We start from the raw sequence: 19,925 nt of genomic DNA, 5'->3' as shown, positions 1-19,925 counted from the left end.
AGTCACCTGCCAAGGGGAGGGGGCTGCCATATACTTCCTCCCCTCCTCCCTCCACAGGTGCAGCAGCCGCCTCAGCCTGCCCGCGGCACCGCTCCCTTGCAGCCATCAGCGGCTGGTGAGGGAGCGCAGCGCGGAGCTGCAGGGGGCAGCCGCCTGCTGCCCAGGGCAAGCAGGGACGCTCTGGGGAGGTGTGCAGGGGCGGCAGGTGGGGCCAGGAGGTAGACCTGACCCCGAACATTGGCCCCCCAGAACCTGAATTTGCTGGAGCCCGGGCACCATGGGCCCATACAATTTGCTGCCCCTGAGCGGAACAGATAATCATCAAGTGATCCACCCCGTCGCCCATTCCCAGCTTACCAATGGCTGCAGTCGATTCTCCATCACTGGAAACTTTCAATCCAGCTTGGATCTGCCTAGTTCACCCAGGAATTAATTCAGGGAAATCATTTGGTCTGTGCTATGCAGGAGGTCTGACTAGATGATGAAAGTTGTCTCCTCTGGCCTTGGAACCTGTGAATGAAGCAGTAAAAAACAGAGTTCCGGATCCCAGCCTGGGGAGCAGGGTCTCTCTGATCCAGTTGCTATACAATTCAACAGCAGGGCTATTTTCAACAGTCAGTCTGGGCGATGGAGCCTGTTACACCCTGGCCCGGTACCACTCTGTATGGTCACCAGGTCGTGGGTGGACGCAATCACTTGGTCCCACATGCTTCTAAGCCAGTTGGGTCAGGACAGAGTCTAACCTCTGTTACTAGCTCTGGGACTGTACGGCACATTCCTGGGCTCAGACCTCTTGTCCGAGACCCTCCTTTGGGACATGGGGCACCACTGCCCACTCGCCCTAGACCGTTAAAACAGTGTCGGGAACCAGCCAAGCGCTCCCACTTGCTTACACACACTTCCCTGGAGCGTCACTCAGGCTGTGGGGATGCTGGGCTTCTATTTTAACCCCTGCAGAAACAGCGCGTCAGGAAAGCGAGAAACACAGGCTTAGTAAAGGGATTTCTTGACCACAGAAATTTTACTCTGAAAGTCCTCAAGAGTTACAGATCTTTGGAAACAAAACAAAAGTCCTGAGACACCCCTTCTCCTGCTCTCAGCTCACCCCTGAGTCTGGAGTTCATCCCTTCTGCCCTCTCTCTCCTTCCCCCCTTCTTACCTGTGGTAATGGCCAGCCCCCCTGCCCAGAGCAGAACCCCCTCTCACGTAGCCTGTTCTATTGCCATGTGCACCATGGGGATGCTCCAGCCTCTCCCCCAGTCCTTGGCCCAGATGTACCAATGTTCCATTGGTTCTTAGGGGTTGGGCTGCAGCTGAGCAACACAGTCATCAATGGCTCCAGATTACAGCCTTGTTGGCTTCTCCGTGATAGTCCTTCAAGGCAATGGCAAGCCCCTTCCAGAAAGGGTGCTGTCTCAAAAGCAATGCAATAAGTTGCACTCAGGCAACTTTAGACTTGAGTTCAGCACCTAACACAAAATGGAGTTCATAATCTGAGACAGATCTATCCGACTCTGCTACAGAGCCCCTCAGCCCCTGCAGTGAGCTAGTGCTGAGGGAAGCTGCCAACCCTGCCCTGGTTTCACTGATAGCATTGCTTCTGGCTTTTGATTTTAGAAAAGGGACTGGATGCTTTTGGCCAAACGTGAGCCACAGAGTGTGGGTCCAAGCTGGAGCATCACAGTGAACTCCTACTATGTCATCATCCCCTCTGACTCCTTCACGCTGCTCATCAAAGCCATTGCAGTCAGAGAACTCCTGCTGCCATGCAACGTCCCGGCCCTCCCTGCTGACCTTCCAGAGACAGCACTCAGCACCATAGAGGCAAGTGACGAATGGCTGCACACAAGTTTAGATAACAAGAGGCAGTGCAGGTTCTGCATGTACAGGATACCAGCTCACTAGCAGGGAATGGTACATCCAGACACAGACATGTCACCTATGTGCAAGACATGCTGGAGGGGCCCTATCCCTCCATTGGCTTGGAGTGCAAGGTCCTCACACCCTCTCACTTGCATTGCAGGTGCAGGCCTATTGACATGAATAGGATTAGCATAAATAAGTCATTACCCCCATACTCTTCCTCCCATCATGGGTTCAGGCTCTTGCATTTCCCCAATACATGTCCGGAAGTAGAGCTTTGCTTGTATTCCTGCTCTGCTTCAGGTGCATGGAATAGCTGGGAAACCCAGGGCCCTGCTCTTGGGGCCTGGCAGGTGAGCGAAGGAGGAAATGGTTATCTAACGTTTTGGTTAGTTGCAGCTAGGAGCATCCAGGGCCCTCAGCAGGATTTAGAAAGGCAGCTGGTCTGAGCAGCAGAACTTTTCCAGACCAGTGGAGAAGACCTGTCTGAAAACTGTGGAGACCTGTGTATGAGAGGAGACAGACGGAGAGGCCTGTGTCTGAACACCCGTGTGTGAGTGGAGCCAGAGAGGCCTGTGTCTGAATACCTGCGTGCGTGAGGGGAGCCAGAGAGGTCTGTGTCTGGCTCGCCTCATGCACCCAGGTGTTCAGACAGAGGCCTCTCCATCTGTCTCCCTCACTCACGGGTGTTCAGATACAGGCCTCTATGGCTCCTCTCATGCAGGCAGGTGTTCACACAGAGGCCTCTCTGAACACCTGGGTGCGTGAGGCGAGCCAGAGAGTCTTCACCCCCACCCCCGTGCCCTAACCCCCTGCCCCAGGTCTGATCAGCCTCCTGCCCTCTGAATCCCTTGGTCCCAGCCCGGAGCACCCTCCTACACCCCATACCCTTCATCCCGAGCCCCACCCAGAATCTGCACCCCCAGATATAGCCCTCACAGACCCCCTGCACCTTAACCCCCTTCCCCAGCCCTGAGCCCCCCCAGCCCAGAGCCCCCTCCTGCACCCCAAATCCTTCATCCCCAGCCCCACATCAAAGCCCATACCCCCAGCTGGAGCCCTGACCCCCCCTTCACCCCAACCCCGTGCCCCAGCCCAGAGCCCCATTTCACACCCTGGACCTCTTATTTCTGGCCCCACCCCAGAACTCGCACCCCCAGTCCAGAGCCCGTACATCCTCCCACACCCCAACCCCCTGCTTCAGCCCAGAGCCCCCTCCCATACTCCGAACCACTCAGCTCCACACCCCAGCCCGGAGCCCTCTCCTACACCCAAACCCCTCATCCCTGGCCCCACCCCAAAGCCCACATCCCCAGCCGGAGCCCTCACCCCCTCCCACACCCCAACCCCCTGAGCCCGCCTGATGAAAATGAGCAAGTGAGTGAGGTGGGGAGAGTGAGCAACAGAGGGAGAGGGGGATAGAGTGAGCAGGGGGCGGGGCCTCAGAGAAGGGGCAGGGCATGGGCGGGGCCTCAGAGGTCAAGTGTGTTCAGTTTTGTGCAAATAGAAAGTTGGCAAGTGGCAAGCCTAGTGTCTGAAACACCCGTGTGTGAGGGGAGCCGGAGAGGCCAGTGTCCAAAACACTCGTGTGTGAGGGGTGACAGACGGAGAGGCCAGTGTCTGAACTCCTGTGTGTCATGCTTGCTCAGGGACAGCAGGCCTGGTTAGCAGGCCCAAAGGCAGAGACACATGCTCACAGGAGAAGTGACATCTGGCTCATGCTAAGTACAAGCCGCTATCCATGTGGGGCGAGGGAAGGCCCAGATAAGGATCAGGCCCTGCACAATTTCCATCAGCTACTGTGGTGAACTGTAAGAAGTTCGTGCCGGGGCTCGACCCTCCTAGGCAGGAGGGGAGCCACACCGACTCACCACTGGTGGAACGACAACCAGTTAGTTCAGGGGCTCAGGCCCTCGGGTGCAGGGGCTGAGCAAACAGATAGTTAGTCCTGAGGCCCAGGCCCTGGATCAGGGCGGGGCACAAACAGTCACGGCTCAGGCCCTTTGGGGCAGGGGCTGAGCAACAATATAACAGTTGGGGTAAGCCCAGGCTCCTACACTTGAGCGTTGGGTGAGGGGGACACCTGCCACCCGGGAGCCACCTGCCACCCACCCACTCCACTGCGTCCCAGCCCGGGGCCCTAGCAGTGGCCGCTGCGGGTCAGTGGGGTGTCCTGACCGAAACACACTGACATTGGCTCACATGCGTCTGCAGCCTGACCGGGGTCAGCTACCCCCGGGCTACTTCCTAGTTCCCCCTCAGGGCCTACCTCGTTGGTGCCGCCGGGTCCGGGCCAGTCCACCAGCATCGGTTCCTCTCGTGCGGGGCTTGGGGGCAGGTCCGGCAGCTCCTCGGGGAAATCCGGCCCCTGGGGCTCCGGCGGCTCCTCCGGGTAACAACAGGGGCGGAGGGGCTCTGGGGGCTCCTTGCCTTCGTAGTTGGTGCGGGGCAGGTCTGACGGCTCCTCCCAATAACGGGTGGGGGGGGGCTCCGGCGGCTCCTCCTCGTAGTGGGCTCAGGGGAGCTCCGGCCAGTTAGGGCAATGGTCTTGGGTCTCAGCGGTCTCCCGGCCACGAGCTCCCGGCAGCACGTCCGCTCCCTGCGGCGGCCGGGCCCTGACTGAGCTCCGGCGGCCAGCCCTTATACTTCCTGTCCCGCCCCTTGACTTCCGGGGGGCGGGAACAGGCGGCGGTGGCTCCGCCCACTCGGATGCCTGCAAGGGTGCTCCCTCTTCTGGGCAGGAGGGGAGCCACGCCGACTCACTACATGGACCTATTGGTTCCCTCTCTGCTCTGAATGACTGGAAGGAGTGCGTGTCATTTAAGCAGGGAACGAAGTAAGAATGGAGGTACAAATCCTTACATCCATTTTCTGCCACCTCAGAGCAGGAAGCTGGATGCTGGGCACTCACAAGGTACCAGCTGGGACCTGTGTCACTTCTCTCTGAACAGAGCGCCCTGAACAGTCTGGAAGTGGAACCTAGATACAACCCCCTCCATGTGAAAAGCAACTTCTACAAATACCTGATGAGCCGGTTCTCCAGACCCCAGTACCGGCAGCAGGCCCAGCCCAAGGAGCATCGCCCAGGAGAGCGGCATCACTCCAGACAGGTACAGGTCTTGCCCGCTGGTTGGCTTGGGGGAACCCTATTCTGCCTGAGCACTGACCAAGCAGCTGAGGTGATGAAGGCTCTGAGCAGGCATGATGCTGGGAGGGAGGTGGAAACAGGCAGAGGATGTCCCCTCGTGCACAGGCCCGCCTGCTGCTCTGGGCTGATACACGGGCCCCTCAGTCAGCTCTCACAGGTGCAGTAAGCACATGCTCACAATAGCTTGTGACTAAGGGGTGCGGCAGCTTCCCCTCCGCCAGTGGTTCTCAAACTTTTGTACTGGTGACCCCTTTCACATAGCAAGCCTCTGAGTGCAACCCCCCCTTATAAATTAAAAACACTTTTTAATATATTTAACACCATTATAAATGCTGGAGGCAAAGCGGGGTTTGGGGTGGAGGCTGACAGCTCATGACCCCCATGTAATAACCTCACGACCCCCTGAGAGGTCCCGACCTCCAGTTTGAGAACCCCTGCCCTATGCCCTCCAGAGACAGTACTCACTGTGTCTTCCTGCATTACAGCACCAGAGCAAAGCCAAGGCCACAGTCGCTCCCCTTCCTCTGGCTCCCCCGCCACCCAAAGCATTCAGATCATCTGCTGCGTGGAAGGACGCCTGTGAGCTCTCTCTCTTCTCTGATGAAGACAGTGAATTCCTGGGGAGCATGTAATGACAAGGGCCTTTCTCTATTACAAGCCCAAGTGTTGTGAGACCCCCACACACACACGCCATCCTACCCCGGTGCACACGCACAGCAGTCCCCACGCACACATTCATGTCACTATGCACTCACAGCTCAGCCTGTTGCTGGTCCCAGTGCTTGCCAAGCACCACATGTGCCAGCACAGGACAAGGTCAGGCAAGTGCTGGACCTGCTTGGCCTTGCTGTGAAAGACGCTTCCCACCGTGCATTCTCTTGTTGTTCTACAGTTTTGTTAGTTGCTGAGACAGTCCCCAAGGAGCCTGTTCCCCAGGGGCCCCTCTCTTGCCATGACACCCATTGCTACCCCACACAGCGCCTCCCATTCATGTGAATGCAGCACACCACGTGGCCTCATAGGATGGGTTCTGAGAACAAGCATGCACATACTGGCATAATCCCGAAGCCCAAGGACGAGGATTTGCATGCTAATGCGGGGAAGAGATCTTGGGGAGAGCGGTGACCACAGGGCTCCATGCAAGGGCCTTGGTGCATGCAGAGGCACTAGTGAGCTCCTCCCTGCACAGGCTGCAATGCCGAGCAGCTTTAGCCCTGCCCGAGGAGGTTCCTTGAGCTGCCTGAATGAACAGTGGTGGTGAAACGGGTTACAAGTTTTATCTGAGGTCCCCTGAGTCCCAGGGCAGCCCCCCCCCCGTGGCACACAGCCAATTGCAGGTTACCCAACACACCACCATGATCAGAAGCACTGGCCCATGTCTTACACCACAGTCCCCAGGAGTCAGCAGCAGAGACTGGTGGTGCCCTGGGCTATAACCCCTGCTCCCAGGCCACTCCAGCTGGGAAAGAGCCTTCTCTCTGTGCCCCTCTGAGTCCGCTGGGGCTGGGCTGCAGAGGGACAGTGATGGAACCACAGCCTACCGGTAGTCACCTCCCTGCACAGAATTCTGGCTCTGGGGCCAAAGGGATGGCTTGGGATTTCCCCGAGACCTTCTCCCCAATACACAACTAGGGGCTAGGTCCCCCAGAATTTCAGCTCAGGTGCTAGTTAGCAGTCCCTGCACAAGCAGATGCTGGGGAGAGAGTAACTCCCTGGCCTAGCAGGGAGTTGGCCAGAGCTTTGTGTTTATTGGACTTCATGGTAGTTTCCAATTGGGGCATTCGTGGAGTTCCTTGCATGCCCTTCTAAGCACCCAGGAGCAGTTAGAGCGCTGCGTACAGGCCAGAGCAAGTCGGAGTCTCCACACTTTTATGGTTCAACAATAAAATTATTTAGCATAATGACACCTACATTGCCTGTAGTGGATAATTCGCATCTTATAGAGCTTTCCTACCCTTGTCCTTGCTCCCTCGTCAGATGGCACCAGGTGAGGGCAGCAGGGTCTGTGCAACGCCATGCACAGTGAGCCTCAGGCAGCAGGGAGAGCTGAGAACACTAGGGTGCGCTAAAGAGCCTTTATAGTTCTGCAGCCAGGTGCCAGCCCAGTAGTGGGCCTTGCTGGCCTCTGTCTCCCTCCCTGCACACGCCAGGCTGGGGAAGAGCAGATGCTGCAAGGCCAGTGCACCTCTGATACAAGCAGACTCTGATGGAATTGCCATTAGCCCGAGCGGTCCTGTCACAGGAGCAGCCGGTCCAGTCCCTCGGCAAGCACCAAGCAGCCAGTCCCATCCTGGCTCAGGCTCAGCTGGAAATGAGTGTGTTTCTGGGGCGAGGGTTTGACCTTTCAACAGCCTAAAGCTAAACACAGCAAAGATCAGGCCTGGTCCTCCTCCGGTGCTGCATGGCACTGGCTGCAAGAGGCTGTGCCCCCCAACCAAAAACCATGGCGAGGATCTCATTGTGTCGCTCCTTCCGAATGTGAGGTAGGGCATGTCCTCCAACAGCTGCTCCCCGCCCCTTCAAATCCTGTGTTGCTGTGACCACCACCACCCCCCGCCCCCCTCAGCTCACTTTGCTACCGCACTTTGTGGCAGGGACCAGCTCCACTCTGGCTCTCTGCAGCTCTCAGCCCCTCTTGGGTGCTACAGGGCTGGAGCCCAGGCACCAGCTTATGTGCTAAACCAGGGGTCTCAAACTCAAATGACCACGAGGGCCACATGAGGACTAGTACATTGGCCCAAGGGCTGCATTTACTGACACCTCCCCCCCGCCGCCCTCAGCCCCGCCCCCACTCCACCCCTTCCATGAGGCCCCGCCCCTGCCCCGCCTCTTCCCACTCCTTCCCTGCCCCCATTCCAACCCCTTCCCTGAAATCCCCACCCCAACTCTGCCCCCAGGGGTGTGGCGGGGGCTCAGGGCAGGGAGTTGGGGTGTGGGGTGCAGGAGGGGTACGGGGTGCAGGAGGGGTACGGGGTGCAGGAGGGGTGCAGCAGGGGGCTCAGGGGCAGGGGGGTTGGCTGCAGGAAGGGTTCGGGGGGTGGGCTCCGGCCCGATGTGCACCAGGGTCAGGGCAGGCTCCCTGCCCCCGCGCCGCTCCAGGAAGCCGACGGAACCTGGGGAAGGAGGGGCATGGGGGGTGGGGGTGGCTGTTGCTTCAGACACCGCCCCCAGCAGCTCCCATTGGCCGCGGTTCCCCATTCACGGCCAATGGCAGCTGCTGGGGGCGGTGCCTGAAACAACAGCCACATACACCCCTGCGCCCCTCCTTCCCCAGGTTCCGTCAGCTTCCCGGAGTGGCGCGGGAGCAGGGCAGGCAGGGAGCCTGCCCTGCCCTGCCCCCGGTGGGCGTCAGTCCGGAGCCGCTCTAGGTAAACGCTGGGGGGAGGGCGGGGGGGCCGCGAGGAGCTCACAGGCCGTAGAAAATAACCCCGCGGGCCGCATGCGGCCCCCGGGCCGTGTGTTTGAGACCCCTGTGCTAAACTCTGCCTGCCCAGGGCAGACCATGTGACAGCACATGTAGTGAGTGTGAGGGGTGTGAAAATGCCAGTGTGGGAGTCCTGGGGGGCCTGTCAGGGGGCGGGAGTGTGGATAAGGGTTGGGGAAGTCAGGGGACAGGGAACAGGAGGGGTTGGATGGGGCAGGGGTCCTGGGAGGGGGCAGTCAGGGGACAAGGAAGTGGGAGGGGACGGGCTGTTTAGGGAGGCACAGCCTTCCCTACACAGCCCTCCATACAGTTTTGCAACCCCGATGTGGCCCTCAGGCCAAAAAGTTTGCCCACCCCTGTTCAAGGAGCTCAGGACACCCATTGGGGGGAGGGGGGACATGCAACCAGCTGTCCAGTGGTCACTTCAGGCATGCTGCCAAACCCCCAGTAAAGGCATGCTGGGAGAAAGCAATTTCTCCCTGCAGAAGGGTTAGTAAGGAGCAGACACCACCAAAGGCAGGGGCCCACTGCACATTGTGTAGCCTCAATGCTACTCCCCTCAAGCTGGGAGTTACGGTGCTCTCTCCAATGACCGTCTTCCTCACCCTGGTGCTGTTCTTTGCCCAGGGAGTAAGAAGGATTTAGGATCTATGCTATCTAGGGTTGCCAGATGTCCGTTTTTTTTTTTTACCAGAACACCGGGTCAAAAAGGGACCCTGGCGGCTCCGGTCAGCACTGCTGACGGGGCTGTTAAAAGTCTGGTTGGTGGTGCAGCGGGACAAAGCAGGATCTCTAGCTGCTATGGCTCCGCGTAGCTTCGAGAAACAGCGGCATGCCCCCTCTCTGGCTCCTACGCATAGGGGCAGTCAGGGGGCTCCACCCGCTGCCCCCACCCCAAGCACCGGCTCCACAGCTCCCATTGGCCAGGAACCGCAGCCAATAGGAGCTGCTGGGGTGGCACCTGCGGACGGGACAGTGCACCAAGCCGCCTGGCCACACCTCCTTGTAGGAGCCGGAGGGGGGGACATGCCGCTGCTTCTGGGAGCTGCTTGAGGTAAGTGCTGCCCGGAGCCTGCATCCCAACCCCCTGCCCCAGCCCTGATCTTCCTCCCACCCTCTGAAACCCTCGGTCCCAGCCTGAAGCACCCTCCTTCACCCCAAAGCCCTCAGCCCCATTCCAGAGCCCGCACCCCCAGCCAGAGCCCTCACACCCCTCCACACCCCAACCCTCTGCTCCAGCCCTGATCCCCCTCCCACGCTCCGAACCCCAGAACAGAGCACCCTCCTGTACCCCAAATCCCTCATCTCAGAGCCTGCACCCCCAGCCAGAGCCCTTATCCCCCCCCACCCCAACCCCCTTCCTCCACCCGGAGCCCCCTCCCATACTCTAAACCCCTCAGCTCCACCCCCAGCCCAGAGCCCCCTCCTACACCCCAAACCCCTCATTCCTGGCCCCACCTCAGAGCCCACATTCCCAGCCGGAGCCTTCAACCCCTCCTGCACCCCAACCCCCTGAGCCAGCCAGTGAAAATGAGTGAGTGAGGGTGGGGAGAGCGAACGACGGGGGGGGGGGTGGAGTGAGCGAGGGCGGGGCCTCAGAGAAGGGGCAGGGCCTCGGATGAGGGGCGGGGCAAGGGTGTTCACTTTTGTGCAAGTAGAAAGTTAGCAACCCTGATGCTATCAGCAGCAGCTCAGTCTAGCTCTGACTCGCTTCGCTAGACCCAGCTATAGCCCTAAGCACAAGGGGAAGCAGGTGCAGTGCTACTGCAAAGGTCATGGGCCCCTGGGGAGACAACTGTAGCCAGTTGTGGAGGCTGGGTGCTACCGTAACACAGATAAGGAAGCATTAGAAAGTCTGATGTGCTAGGACAAAGTCTGAGTGCATCCAGGCTGCCCACAGTTGAGGCTTCTGAGAAAGCATCCGTCACCTGGCTACTCATATGATGCTGTGACACGAGGAAAGTGGGTGGAGGAGCTGCCAACTCCGGGTCATTTCTGCTGCAGAAATAAAAACAAATCTCACTCTGTAAAACCTGGTGTTAGCCCCTCCTCCCCTTACACTCCAAGGCATGTTCCTCAAGTAAAGCAGCTGGCTACGTTCAGCATGACCCTAAGTTCCTTGGTGCAGGGACAGCGTCTCCTTTCTCTCTGCAAAGCACCCAGACCACATGTTCAGAGAGAATCATGGCTGCTGGCCCCATGAACAACTGCACCAGTGAGCTGCAAATTTCAAACAGGCTGATAAACTGTTCCAAAGATGCCAAAAAAGTTATTTCTCCCACAGACTGAGCAGAAATTAGTTGAAGGGGGAGGAGGCAGAAGCCACTTCCTACCATATTTTAATTTTAACTAGGGCTGAAGTAGCTTTAAATAGAAGACAGGAAACCAGACTACATAAATGCAACCCAGGACCTTTCTCCCAGGCTCGGAGTTTAGCAGAGATCTCCTGAGTGCAAAGACAGAAGCAGCTCTTACAACCATACAAAGGGAAACCAATGCCGCCTCTAAACGAGCACTGAGACCTCATGGAAAAATCTGCAGAGCAACACTCCTGCCACTGTTATAGAGTCATAGACTCCAAGGTCAGAAGGGGCCATTACAATCATCTAGTCCAGTGGCTCTCAAACTTTTGTCCTGGTGACCCCTTTCACATAGCAAGCCTCTGAGTGTGGCCCCCCTTATAAATTAAAAACACTTTTTTATATATTTAACACCATTATAAATGCTGGAGGCAAAGTGGGGCTTGGGGTGGAGGTTGACAGCTCACGACCCCCAGTTTGAGAACCCCTGATCTAGTCTGACCTCCTGTATAACAGGCCAGAGACCTGACCCAAAATAATGCCTAGAGCAGAACTTTTAGAAAAACAGCCAGTCTCAATGTAAAAATGGTTAGTGATTGAGAATCCACCTCCACCCTTGGTAAATTGTTTCCATGGTTAAATACCCTCACTGTAAAATTACACCTCATTGCCAGGTTGAATTTGTCTAACTTCAACTTCCAGCCATTGGATTGCATTATACATTTCTCTGCTAGATAGAAGAGTCCATTATTAAATATTTATTCCCTGTGTAGATACTTATAGACTGTGATCAAGTCACCCCTTAACCTTCTCTTTGTTAGCTAAATAGATTGAATTCCTTGTGTTTTTCACTATGAGAAAGGTGTTCCACTCCTTTAATCATTCTCATGGCTCTTCTCTGAACCCTCTCCAACTTATCAACAGCTTCCTTGAACTGTGGACATCAGAACTGGACACAATATCACAGCAGCGGTCCCATCAGTGCCAAATACAGAGGTAAAATAACCTCTCTGCTCCCGTTTATGCATTCCAAGCTCACATTAGCTCTTCTGGCCACAGTGCCGCACTGGGAGGTTATGGTCAGCTGATTATCCACCATGACCCCAAATCTTTTTCGGAGTCACTGGTTCCCAGGATAGAGTCCCACATCCTGTACGTATGGCCTGCATTCTTTGTTCCTAGATGTACACATTTACATTTAGCCATATTAAAATACAGTGTTTGCTTGTGCCCAGCTTACCAAGCAAGCCAGCTTGCTGTCCCAGTGACCCGTCCACTCCCTTATTTACCACTCCCCCAAGCTTTGCATCATTCTCTCATAACGAAGATGGGACCTGGCCAAAGTACCGCAGGTCCCTGCTGTAACCAAGAGCACAGGGAAAAGGGCCAGCTGTCTCCTCCACTCAGCAGAGTCCAGTGGCTTCCCCCACTCCTTTCTCATCAGCCCAAACTGTGCCCAGCTGCTGCACAGCTCCAACAAAGCACATGGTCCATAGGAGCACAGAGCAGGACCCAACTCATCCTATTCTCCACCCCATCCCTTATGTGGCCAATCAGCTTTCTTGGCATCAGCTGCACATTGTGTCAAGGTCACACTCAGCTGCCCAGCGATGCTGGGTCCGTTTGCTGAGCAGATAATGTTAAGTTAGGCCCTGAGAAGGCACATGACGAGTTCAGATTAAACCCTCCAATGTGTGTTACTTCATATTAGTCAACCCTGAATCCCAGCTGTGCCTGCCAGCATGCTGCCTTTTCCCCTCCATCAGTCCCTCAAATTCCTCACGGGCTCCTCTGGGCGCGGCTCCCCTCAATACCTTTGTGCCATCTGGAGATTCACACGTCCCTTTTCCAGCTTGTTAATAAATATCTGAAACCCCAGTCGGCCCCCTGGGGCCCTGCTGTGACCCCTCTGCTCTGATGGAAACAGACCATCAATCCCTGCTCTGTTCTGAGCCTTCTGCTCCAGGGCAGCGCTTCGCCCTCACCCCACAGCGACTGGTTCCTTACCAGGCTCCTGTGAGAGGCTTTGCCAAGGGCCTTTTGAAAGTCTAAATTACAATTTTATAATTCTATTTCATTATCATTTGAACCGCTTTCCCCTGCTGGAAGTCCAACAGCTCAACTCCCAGGATCCCCCAATACCTTTTGTGAAGATGGAGCCAATATTTTCTCATCTCCAGTGCAGCTTTTGTTTAATAAGACTGCATGGACTTGCACATGCAAATGAGCATGTATGTGCCACTCACAATGTCCCAGCGCAAATCTGGCCTCTTTCCTTGGCCCAGGGGCACAGCGCCTCTGGAAGCCTGACACAGCATCTCTCCCCCCCCAAGAACAGGCGTGTGACACAGCACCCCGCCTCAAACATGCCACACATACAGATTCTTCAGTTTTAAAATTTAAGATTTTAATATCAAAATAAAATTTTTAGAAAAATATTTTTGGGATGGGGTGCCAGGGTGCACAGCCTGCTATCACTGTGGGCCACAAAGACAGTCTGAAGGGAGCTGAGGAGCATTTCAGCAGCAAAAGGCCCCAATGGAGAGCCACGTGCCCAGGAATCGCATGATCCCAGAGTCATCATGCCCAGATATCACGGTGATGGGTGCACTAGAGATGACAGCCCTGTCCTCCCCTGCCAAAGTGTTACGTGATAAAGCAGCCAATCCCAGCACATAGGTACTACAGTCAAACATCTCTCCCCATCACCAACCATAGTGTCCTCCAGGGAAAGTCTCCTGGGAATCACCCAACCTCCTGCTTGGCACAGGAGGAGAAGCAGTCACCAGCTCACTCACAGGGCAGAGGGCGACAGGCAGTCCAGCACAGTCCCCGGGCCCACCCTGCAGGGACCCAGAGAGGACAGCACGCTGCATGGCTCCTGCCGGATTCTGGGCCCCATGGCCCCTCCCAGAGGAAGGTGCACAGTAGGGGCTGCGGCACAGGAGGTTATATCTCTCCCAGGTCTTCGTAGATGGGCATTAGAGCATTCTCATCCACAGACAGCTCTTGCCCTGGCGCTCGCAGGGGCTTCAGCACCTGGCTGTACAGCACCTCATTGTTGTTGTTGTTGTTGTTGAAGCCAGATCTGACACCTGGTTTGTCGGGAGCCAGGTTCACACGCCATTTGCTGGGCTCTGGGCTCCTCTCAGCGCCTTTGGGAATGAACACGGACTGGGGCTTGGGGGCAGGGATGGGCTTGGGACCTTTGGGCCCGGCTTTGTGCTGGAAGGCAGGCACTGAGTAGTCATCAGTTCTGGGATTGTAGGGATACTCATACCCGCCCTCGTCTTCGATGCCCTGCGTGCGCCAGGCCTCGCCTGTTGGCCGCACCTCATCGTAGATGGAGGTGTTGGCAGGCACTGGGTGGGGGGCCCGCCCCTCGGGCTCATCATAGATGTGCTCCCTGCATCTCGGCAGCCTCTCAGCTTGGCTGTTCCCCGCTGGCTGGACCCTGTCGTACAGGCCTGAGTACAGAGAGCCAGGTTTCCTGAGCTTTGCCTCCTCCTGGGCAGGGCCATGACCCATGGCCCCACCTCCAGGCTTGCTGTCGATGGGGTCTGAGTACAGCGGGTCCAGCCTGGCTCGGATGCCCTTCACTGCGTCCATGGGCTCTGAGTACAAGCTGGCTGGGTCCTCAGAAGGGAGCAGGGCCCTGGGTACCTTGGGCAGCGGGGAGCGTGGGGGCGTGCTGGGGTGAGCAGGCTTGGGTGGCACCGGGGGCTCTGGGAGAGTGCGAGCCTTCAGCAGGGCTATGGCGTCCCTCTCCTCCGGAGCAGCACTGAGCTTTGCTGTCAGCCCAGCTTTGGGCACCGTTGTGCCATCCCCCTCGGCAGGCAGCTCAAGGCTCAGCGAGTCAGCCAGGGCATTGCGGATCAGCACCACACTGGGGCAGTCCAAGTCCAGGGAGTCGCAGCTCTGTCTGTTCTCCTCTACCTGGGCTTTCTGCTCCCGAATGGAGGCCTCCACTAGCCGGAAGATCTCATTCCCCTGCTTGGTCTCAAATGTGAAGTTCCCAGGCCCAGACTCGCAGCGCCTGCCAGCTTCAAAGGAGAACATCACCTGCCGGGGAGAGGTAGAGGGTCAGTGTCCCAACCAGCCCCAAAGAGCCTCCCAGCAGCCCTGAGCCCATGCATGCTGTAGCCCAGGCTGCAGCACTTGGGCGAAGGGACAGAGCAGGGCAGATCTCTGGCGTACACAAGAACAGCTCTGGCATCCTCGCCCTGGACTCACACCCCATTCCTGAACCTCAGCCCAGGCTCTAGGGGCAGGTGAACTGGCATTTGCTCTCCCTGGGGCTCGGCCATCATACCAGAAGAGAGCAAGGCCCCTGCCCATAAGGCTGGCAGCATGGGCAAGTCAGCGGGGCTGGAGATGCAGCACAGAGCATGCTCTGTGCTTGATTCCCGTGAGTAGCAGCACCACAGGTGTTGGGTAGCAGGATCTGGGCACAGAGAGGGGGCAGCCCTGGAGTTGATTCTGTTGCTGATGGGATGCAGCCACAGATAAGAATCAGATGGAGCTGGAGCTGATGTCAGTTTAGGAGACCTGGGTGCAGGAACAACTGCAGCAAGACTCCTGGCATCTCCTCCCCTCACAACAGCCTGTGGGCATAATTCCTGGCTTCCCCCTACACACCAGTTCCACTCTCCACCCCCAGCTGCCAAGCCACCCCCGCCTCAAACCCATCTTCCAACTCACCCCTTCCCTGGAGCCTCTAAGAGACACACCACAGCATGCAGGCACCATGAATCAGGCCCTATGTAAATCGCTTTCTCTCTCTTCCCTCCCCCCCGAATTTATGGTAGCATCCCAGGTTTTTGAATTTCATGGGAGACGCATGGCCACCCACTGCCCCTAACTGCTGCAATTCTTCCAGCAGCAAGGAGGGAGAAGAATGTATCCCAGCTTCCATCTCCCTGTTGAGGCCATGGTTGCTCGTGGGGGGGTTAGTGAGCTGGTCCCATCCCAGAAAGGGGTGAGATGGCAGGCTGGTCCTACCCCGGGAAGTAAGGGGGGGGCAGAAGGGTGTGTGTCTGTCTGTCTACATGGAGCCAGCTGCCCAGCCTAGCCGGGGGCAGGGTCTGGTTGGCTCCACACTGAGCTCTGGCCCAGGCTGCTGCTACTTCCTGTCTGTCCAATGTGCTGACAACGTACAACAATTAGCCAGCTCAACCCACAACAGCCCTCGTCACACCCAGGGGAGACACCGCAGTGCCGACTGGTGGGGGGTTGAGACCAGACAGCCCTGCACCAGCAGGGTATTGGAGTGAGAATGGGATCTATGCCTCCCGCCCCAATCCTCTCACTGGGGCAGGGCCCCCTCATACCTGCTTGTACTCCAAGCAGCAGATTTACCCTTGCCAGCAAGCACTGCAGTGTCTCCACTGGGTCTGCCAGGGGGCTCTATGGGGCAGGCCGGGGCTCGTAACTGCTATGCATTGTCAACCCTGCCCCCGTCTTCTAACAGCCAGTGAGGAAGCGAACCCCCCGGGCAGCTAAATTAGCCCAATACCATGAATTTTCCAACAGTGCAGAGGCAGAAGTGGGAATCCCTGCTCCGTCTCCCTGCTGTTGGCAAAATTCCCAAACTGGCTAATCTCACAACTTCCCTGCAGTCTGTGAAATCGTGGTTCACACTGGGCCTTAGCCATGAGGTCTCCTGAGTGGACCTTGTGACACTGCACTCCATATTCTTCATAGTGATATTATGATATGATTATAGCATAATTCTGATGTATTTTATGCAAGATAGGTCATGTGAGATATTGAAAAGGTTATGATTTACTGAATATGATTGTCCTATTTGTATGGGTGTATCATTTTTGTATCTGAAATTAGAATATTGTCTATGTATCTATTACAAATGCGTTTACATATGAGGAACACCCACTAGGCAAGACTGTCAATCTAGGTGGTTGGCTGGGAAAGGCCCATTCAAGTTAATGAACAATTTGGGAGAACAATAGGCCTTAGAAGGAGTTTATTTCCTGGGGGTGTGGGGGGGAGAAGAGAGTAGTGTCTTCCTGAGGCCGCTACAAATGGCCTCCGAGCAATGGCTGCTGTGGCACTACAGGGACATGTGACCAGGTCACCTGGTGCAGGACTCCATCTTGGAATACCAGTGTATTTCCACTGACTGGCGTGGGAACCCAGCTTTGAGACAAAGGGTTCCCGCCATATGCAAAAGCTATTTAAGGCAGGGGAGTGACATCATCAGGATTCTTCACTGACTCCCCTCCCCAAAGAGACTCTTAGAAACACCTGAGGAACAAAGACTGAACTGGGGGGGGGGAGAAGTGCTGGACCCAGGCTGGAGGGGTTTCTAGCCTGCGAGAGGATTACCTGGGGTTTTTAATCTGTAAGCAAGTGCAACTGGCCCCTTAAGAATCTCTGTAGCCTGCTTGAATCATCATTTAGGGTGAGAATTTGCTACTCATATGCAATCTCTTTAGTATATTAAGCTTAGTTTGTGTGTTTTGTTTGCTAGGTAATCTGCTTTGATCTGTTTGCTATCCCTTATAATCACTTAAAATCTACCTTTTCTAGTTAATAAACTTATTTTTGCTTTGTCTTCTAAAATCAGTGTGTGGGAGTCATAACCTGGGGCAGAAGCCTGTTGCATATCCTTCTCCACATTGAGGAAGGGGGTAGATTTCATGAGCTTACGCTGTACAGATCTCTGTGCAGCGCAAGACAGTATAATTTTGGGTTTACACTCCAGAGGGAGAAGTGCATTTGAGCAGCTGGGCAGTTCCTTATCTGAAGCCTCCCCAGACAGAGCTGATTACAGCGTCTGTATGTACTGCAGCTGGGTGTGCCCCTATCTGTATGTGTGCTGAAGCCTGGGAGAAGGCTTAGCAGGCTGGTCACAGCAGTATAGTGTAAAGGGAGCCCAGGCTGGTGGGTCAGGGGGGCTCAGTGGTACCCCAGTTCCAGGTGGCACCCTGTGGGGAACCCATCACAGACCCCCCCCAACCCCCGCTCCCTCTCTGCGGTAACACTATGGTCTGGGCCAGCTTGGTGCTTCCCCTAGCAAGCCAGCATGCCATGGGAGCGGCACCATTTCAGTACCACACCAAGAGCTGATCCCCTGCAGGGGGGCCTGGGCAGAGGCAAGACAGGGGGCATCTGCTGAATGAGCCTATTTCCCCCTGACCACACTCATGCTATGCCATTTCTGTCCCCCAGCCTGGCCCTCTGGCTCATGCCCAGCATCTCCCAGGCTTGGAGGAGAAGCTGCTCAGACGCTTCCGCACAGTGTCTGCACTCAGCAGACACACTCAAGTCTCCAGATCTCTTCTGGTTGATCCGGTGGAAACAGCAGCAGCACACTTCAGCTACAGGCTACATCATAAGTTCTATAAGCAGCTTCTCTCAGGCAACCACTTCCTCCCCACCCGCTCTGAGCGAGCAGGGCCGAGGACACAGAACCAGGAGCTGCGTGAAGCATGGGGACAGCAGCACGATGGACCAGACGCACCACAGTCACCACGGCCAAGTGGGAGAAGGGTGAGGGGCAGCGACAATCACAGCATGGGCCCCAGGAGGCAGTAACCCCCCCAGCACGGCCAACCCTCAGCAAATGTTAACCAGGCACCTTGGCGGCTGCTGGCCCCTGTGCCTTCCTGCCAGGCTGCACATGGAGTGCCACACCAGGTCAGGCCTTGGCACTTCAGCATGCCAACCCTTTAGCGCCAGACGGCTTGTGGGCTGCGGAGCAGAACACCCTTTTGCTAAGGGGATGGTATTAAGCCAGCCAGAGCCCGGGCGCTCACCCCAGATCCTGCCCCACCCACCTTGTCTCGGCCATATCTCCTGAGCAGCCTGTAAGGCCAGGTGTAGAGAGTTTCTTGTGTCCGGGGCTCCTTGAGGATCAAGCTGTCCTGCTCGGCTTTGAGCATGTAGGCCCCATGCAGCGCACACCGCTCCGCTGCCTCCGTCCTCTGCACTGTCACCCAGAAAGCGTTCACTGCCAAGAAAGCCAGTCACTCACAGGGACGGGGCAGGGCAGGAAAGCAAGCACCCTCAGCCACCCCCAACTCCCAAGGACAGGACAGGGAAACCAGGGACACCCCCAGGACCACGGACAGCACGGGGCGAAGACAAGGAATCCAAGCCATGCCCCACTTTCCCCTGCACCAAGGGGAGAGTGGGGAAACCAGAATATGCACCGCCCCCAAGGGGGGAGGCCGGCGACACCCGGCCCCCAGGACAGAGCGGGGGGGCAGCGACACCCAGCCCCCGGGACAGAGATGGGGAGAGGCCAGGGACACGGGCCCTGCTACGAGGAGTGCAGCTCAGGGTGAAGCACTGCGGGGAGGAGGGAGGCGTCCCAGCTCCAGACGCAGCCCAGTGGGACAGGTCACGGCGCCTGCCTGAAGGACGAGACTATCCCAGAGGCCAGGGCAGCTTCATGCCAGGCAGTGAAGGCTGCAAGCTCCCTCAGCAGGACCATGCTGGAAACAAACCCAGGACGACCAGGGGAGCAGCCAGCGCCACCGGAGAGGAGCCAAGGGCAGGACAGGCCCTACCTTCTTCCCGCGAGTAGTAAATCGAGTTCACTGCCATCTCCAGGGCCGGTGCTCCCACGTCAGACTCCTTGCTGCACCCAGGCCGGGCTCCACTGGTAGAGTTCCCCTGCAAAGCAAGAGAAGTATCAGCACCCAGAACCATACTCCCAGCTAGCCCCCCTAACCCGCATGGGCCACCTCACAGCCAGCCCCACTGCCCACCACGGGCTGCCTCGCAGCTGGTCCCCCTACCCCCCACAGGCTGCCTCACAGCCAGACCCACTGCCCACCCCATGGGCCACCTCACAGCCAGCACAGTCAGCCCACCCTCCTCTCCTCATGGGCCGCCGGATGGACGGCCCCCTCTGCCCCCTACAGGCGACCTCACAACCAGTCCCCCTACCCCCCACAGGCTGCCTCAGAGCCACACCCCCCCGCCTCCCCCCCAAGAGCCACCTTATGACTGGCCCTCCCCAGCCTCCCCATGGTCTGCCTCACAGCCAGCCCCCCCGCCCCACCTCACAGCCAGCCCCACTCCCCATGCCATGGGCCACCACACAGCCGGCCCACTCTGCCCCCTATGGGCTGCCTTACCGTGAGCCCACCCTGCTCTCCCCATGGGCCGCCGGGTGGCCAGCCCACTCTGCCCCCTACAGGCAACCTCACAGCCAGCCCCC

General features: G+C 57.3%; 2 protein-coding genes across 2 annotated transcripts in view; one reads left to right on the top strand and one right to left on the bottom strand.

The window, feature by feature from the left end:
• The window catches only part of M1AP (meiosis 1 associated protein), a 56,348-nt gene extending 50,705 nt beyond the window's left edge, over positions 1-5,643 (top strand). Inside the window, exons 7-9 of the mRNA XM_026658368.1 lie at positions 1,618-1,824; positions 4,815-4,973; positions 5,497-5,643. Of these exons, the coding sequence (XP_026514153.1) occupies positions 1,618-1,824; positions 4,815-4,973; positions 5,497-5,643 (513 nt within the window). The remainder of the gene's footprint in view (positions 1-1,617; positions 1,825-4,814; positions 4,974-5,496) is intronic.
• Positions 5,644-13,120: 7,477 nt separating this feature from the next.
• LOC112106977 (docking protein 1-like) lies at positions 13,121-19,370 on the bottom strand. The gene is made up of 3 exons (XM_024200483.3): positions 19,270-19,370; positions 18,535-18,707; positions 13,121-14,797 (listed from the first exon to the last, which is right to left on the bottom strand). The coding sequence occupies exons 1-3, from the start codon at positions 19,304-19,306 to the stop codon at positions 13,685-13,687; spliced, it is 1,323 nt and encodes a 440-aa protein (XP_024056251.1). The 5' UTR covers positions 19,307-19,370; the 3' UTR covers positions 13,121-13,684.
• Positions 19,371-19,925: the final 555 nt, after the last annotated feature.

This window comes from Terrapene carolina, unplaced genomic scaffold, assembly GCF_002925995.2.
Source record: "Terrapene carolina triunguis isolate 2854851 unplaced genomic scaffold, T_m_triunguis-2.0 Scaffold431, whole genome shotgun sequence".
Lineage (NCBI taxonomy): Eukaryota > Metazoa > Chordata > Testudines > Emydidae > Terrapene > Terrapene triunguis.
Note: the sequence above shows the minus strand (reverse complement) of the source record. Positions and strands in the feature narration are given on the sequence as shown.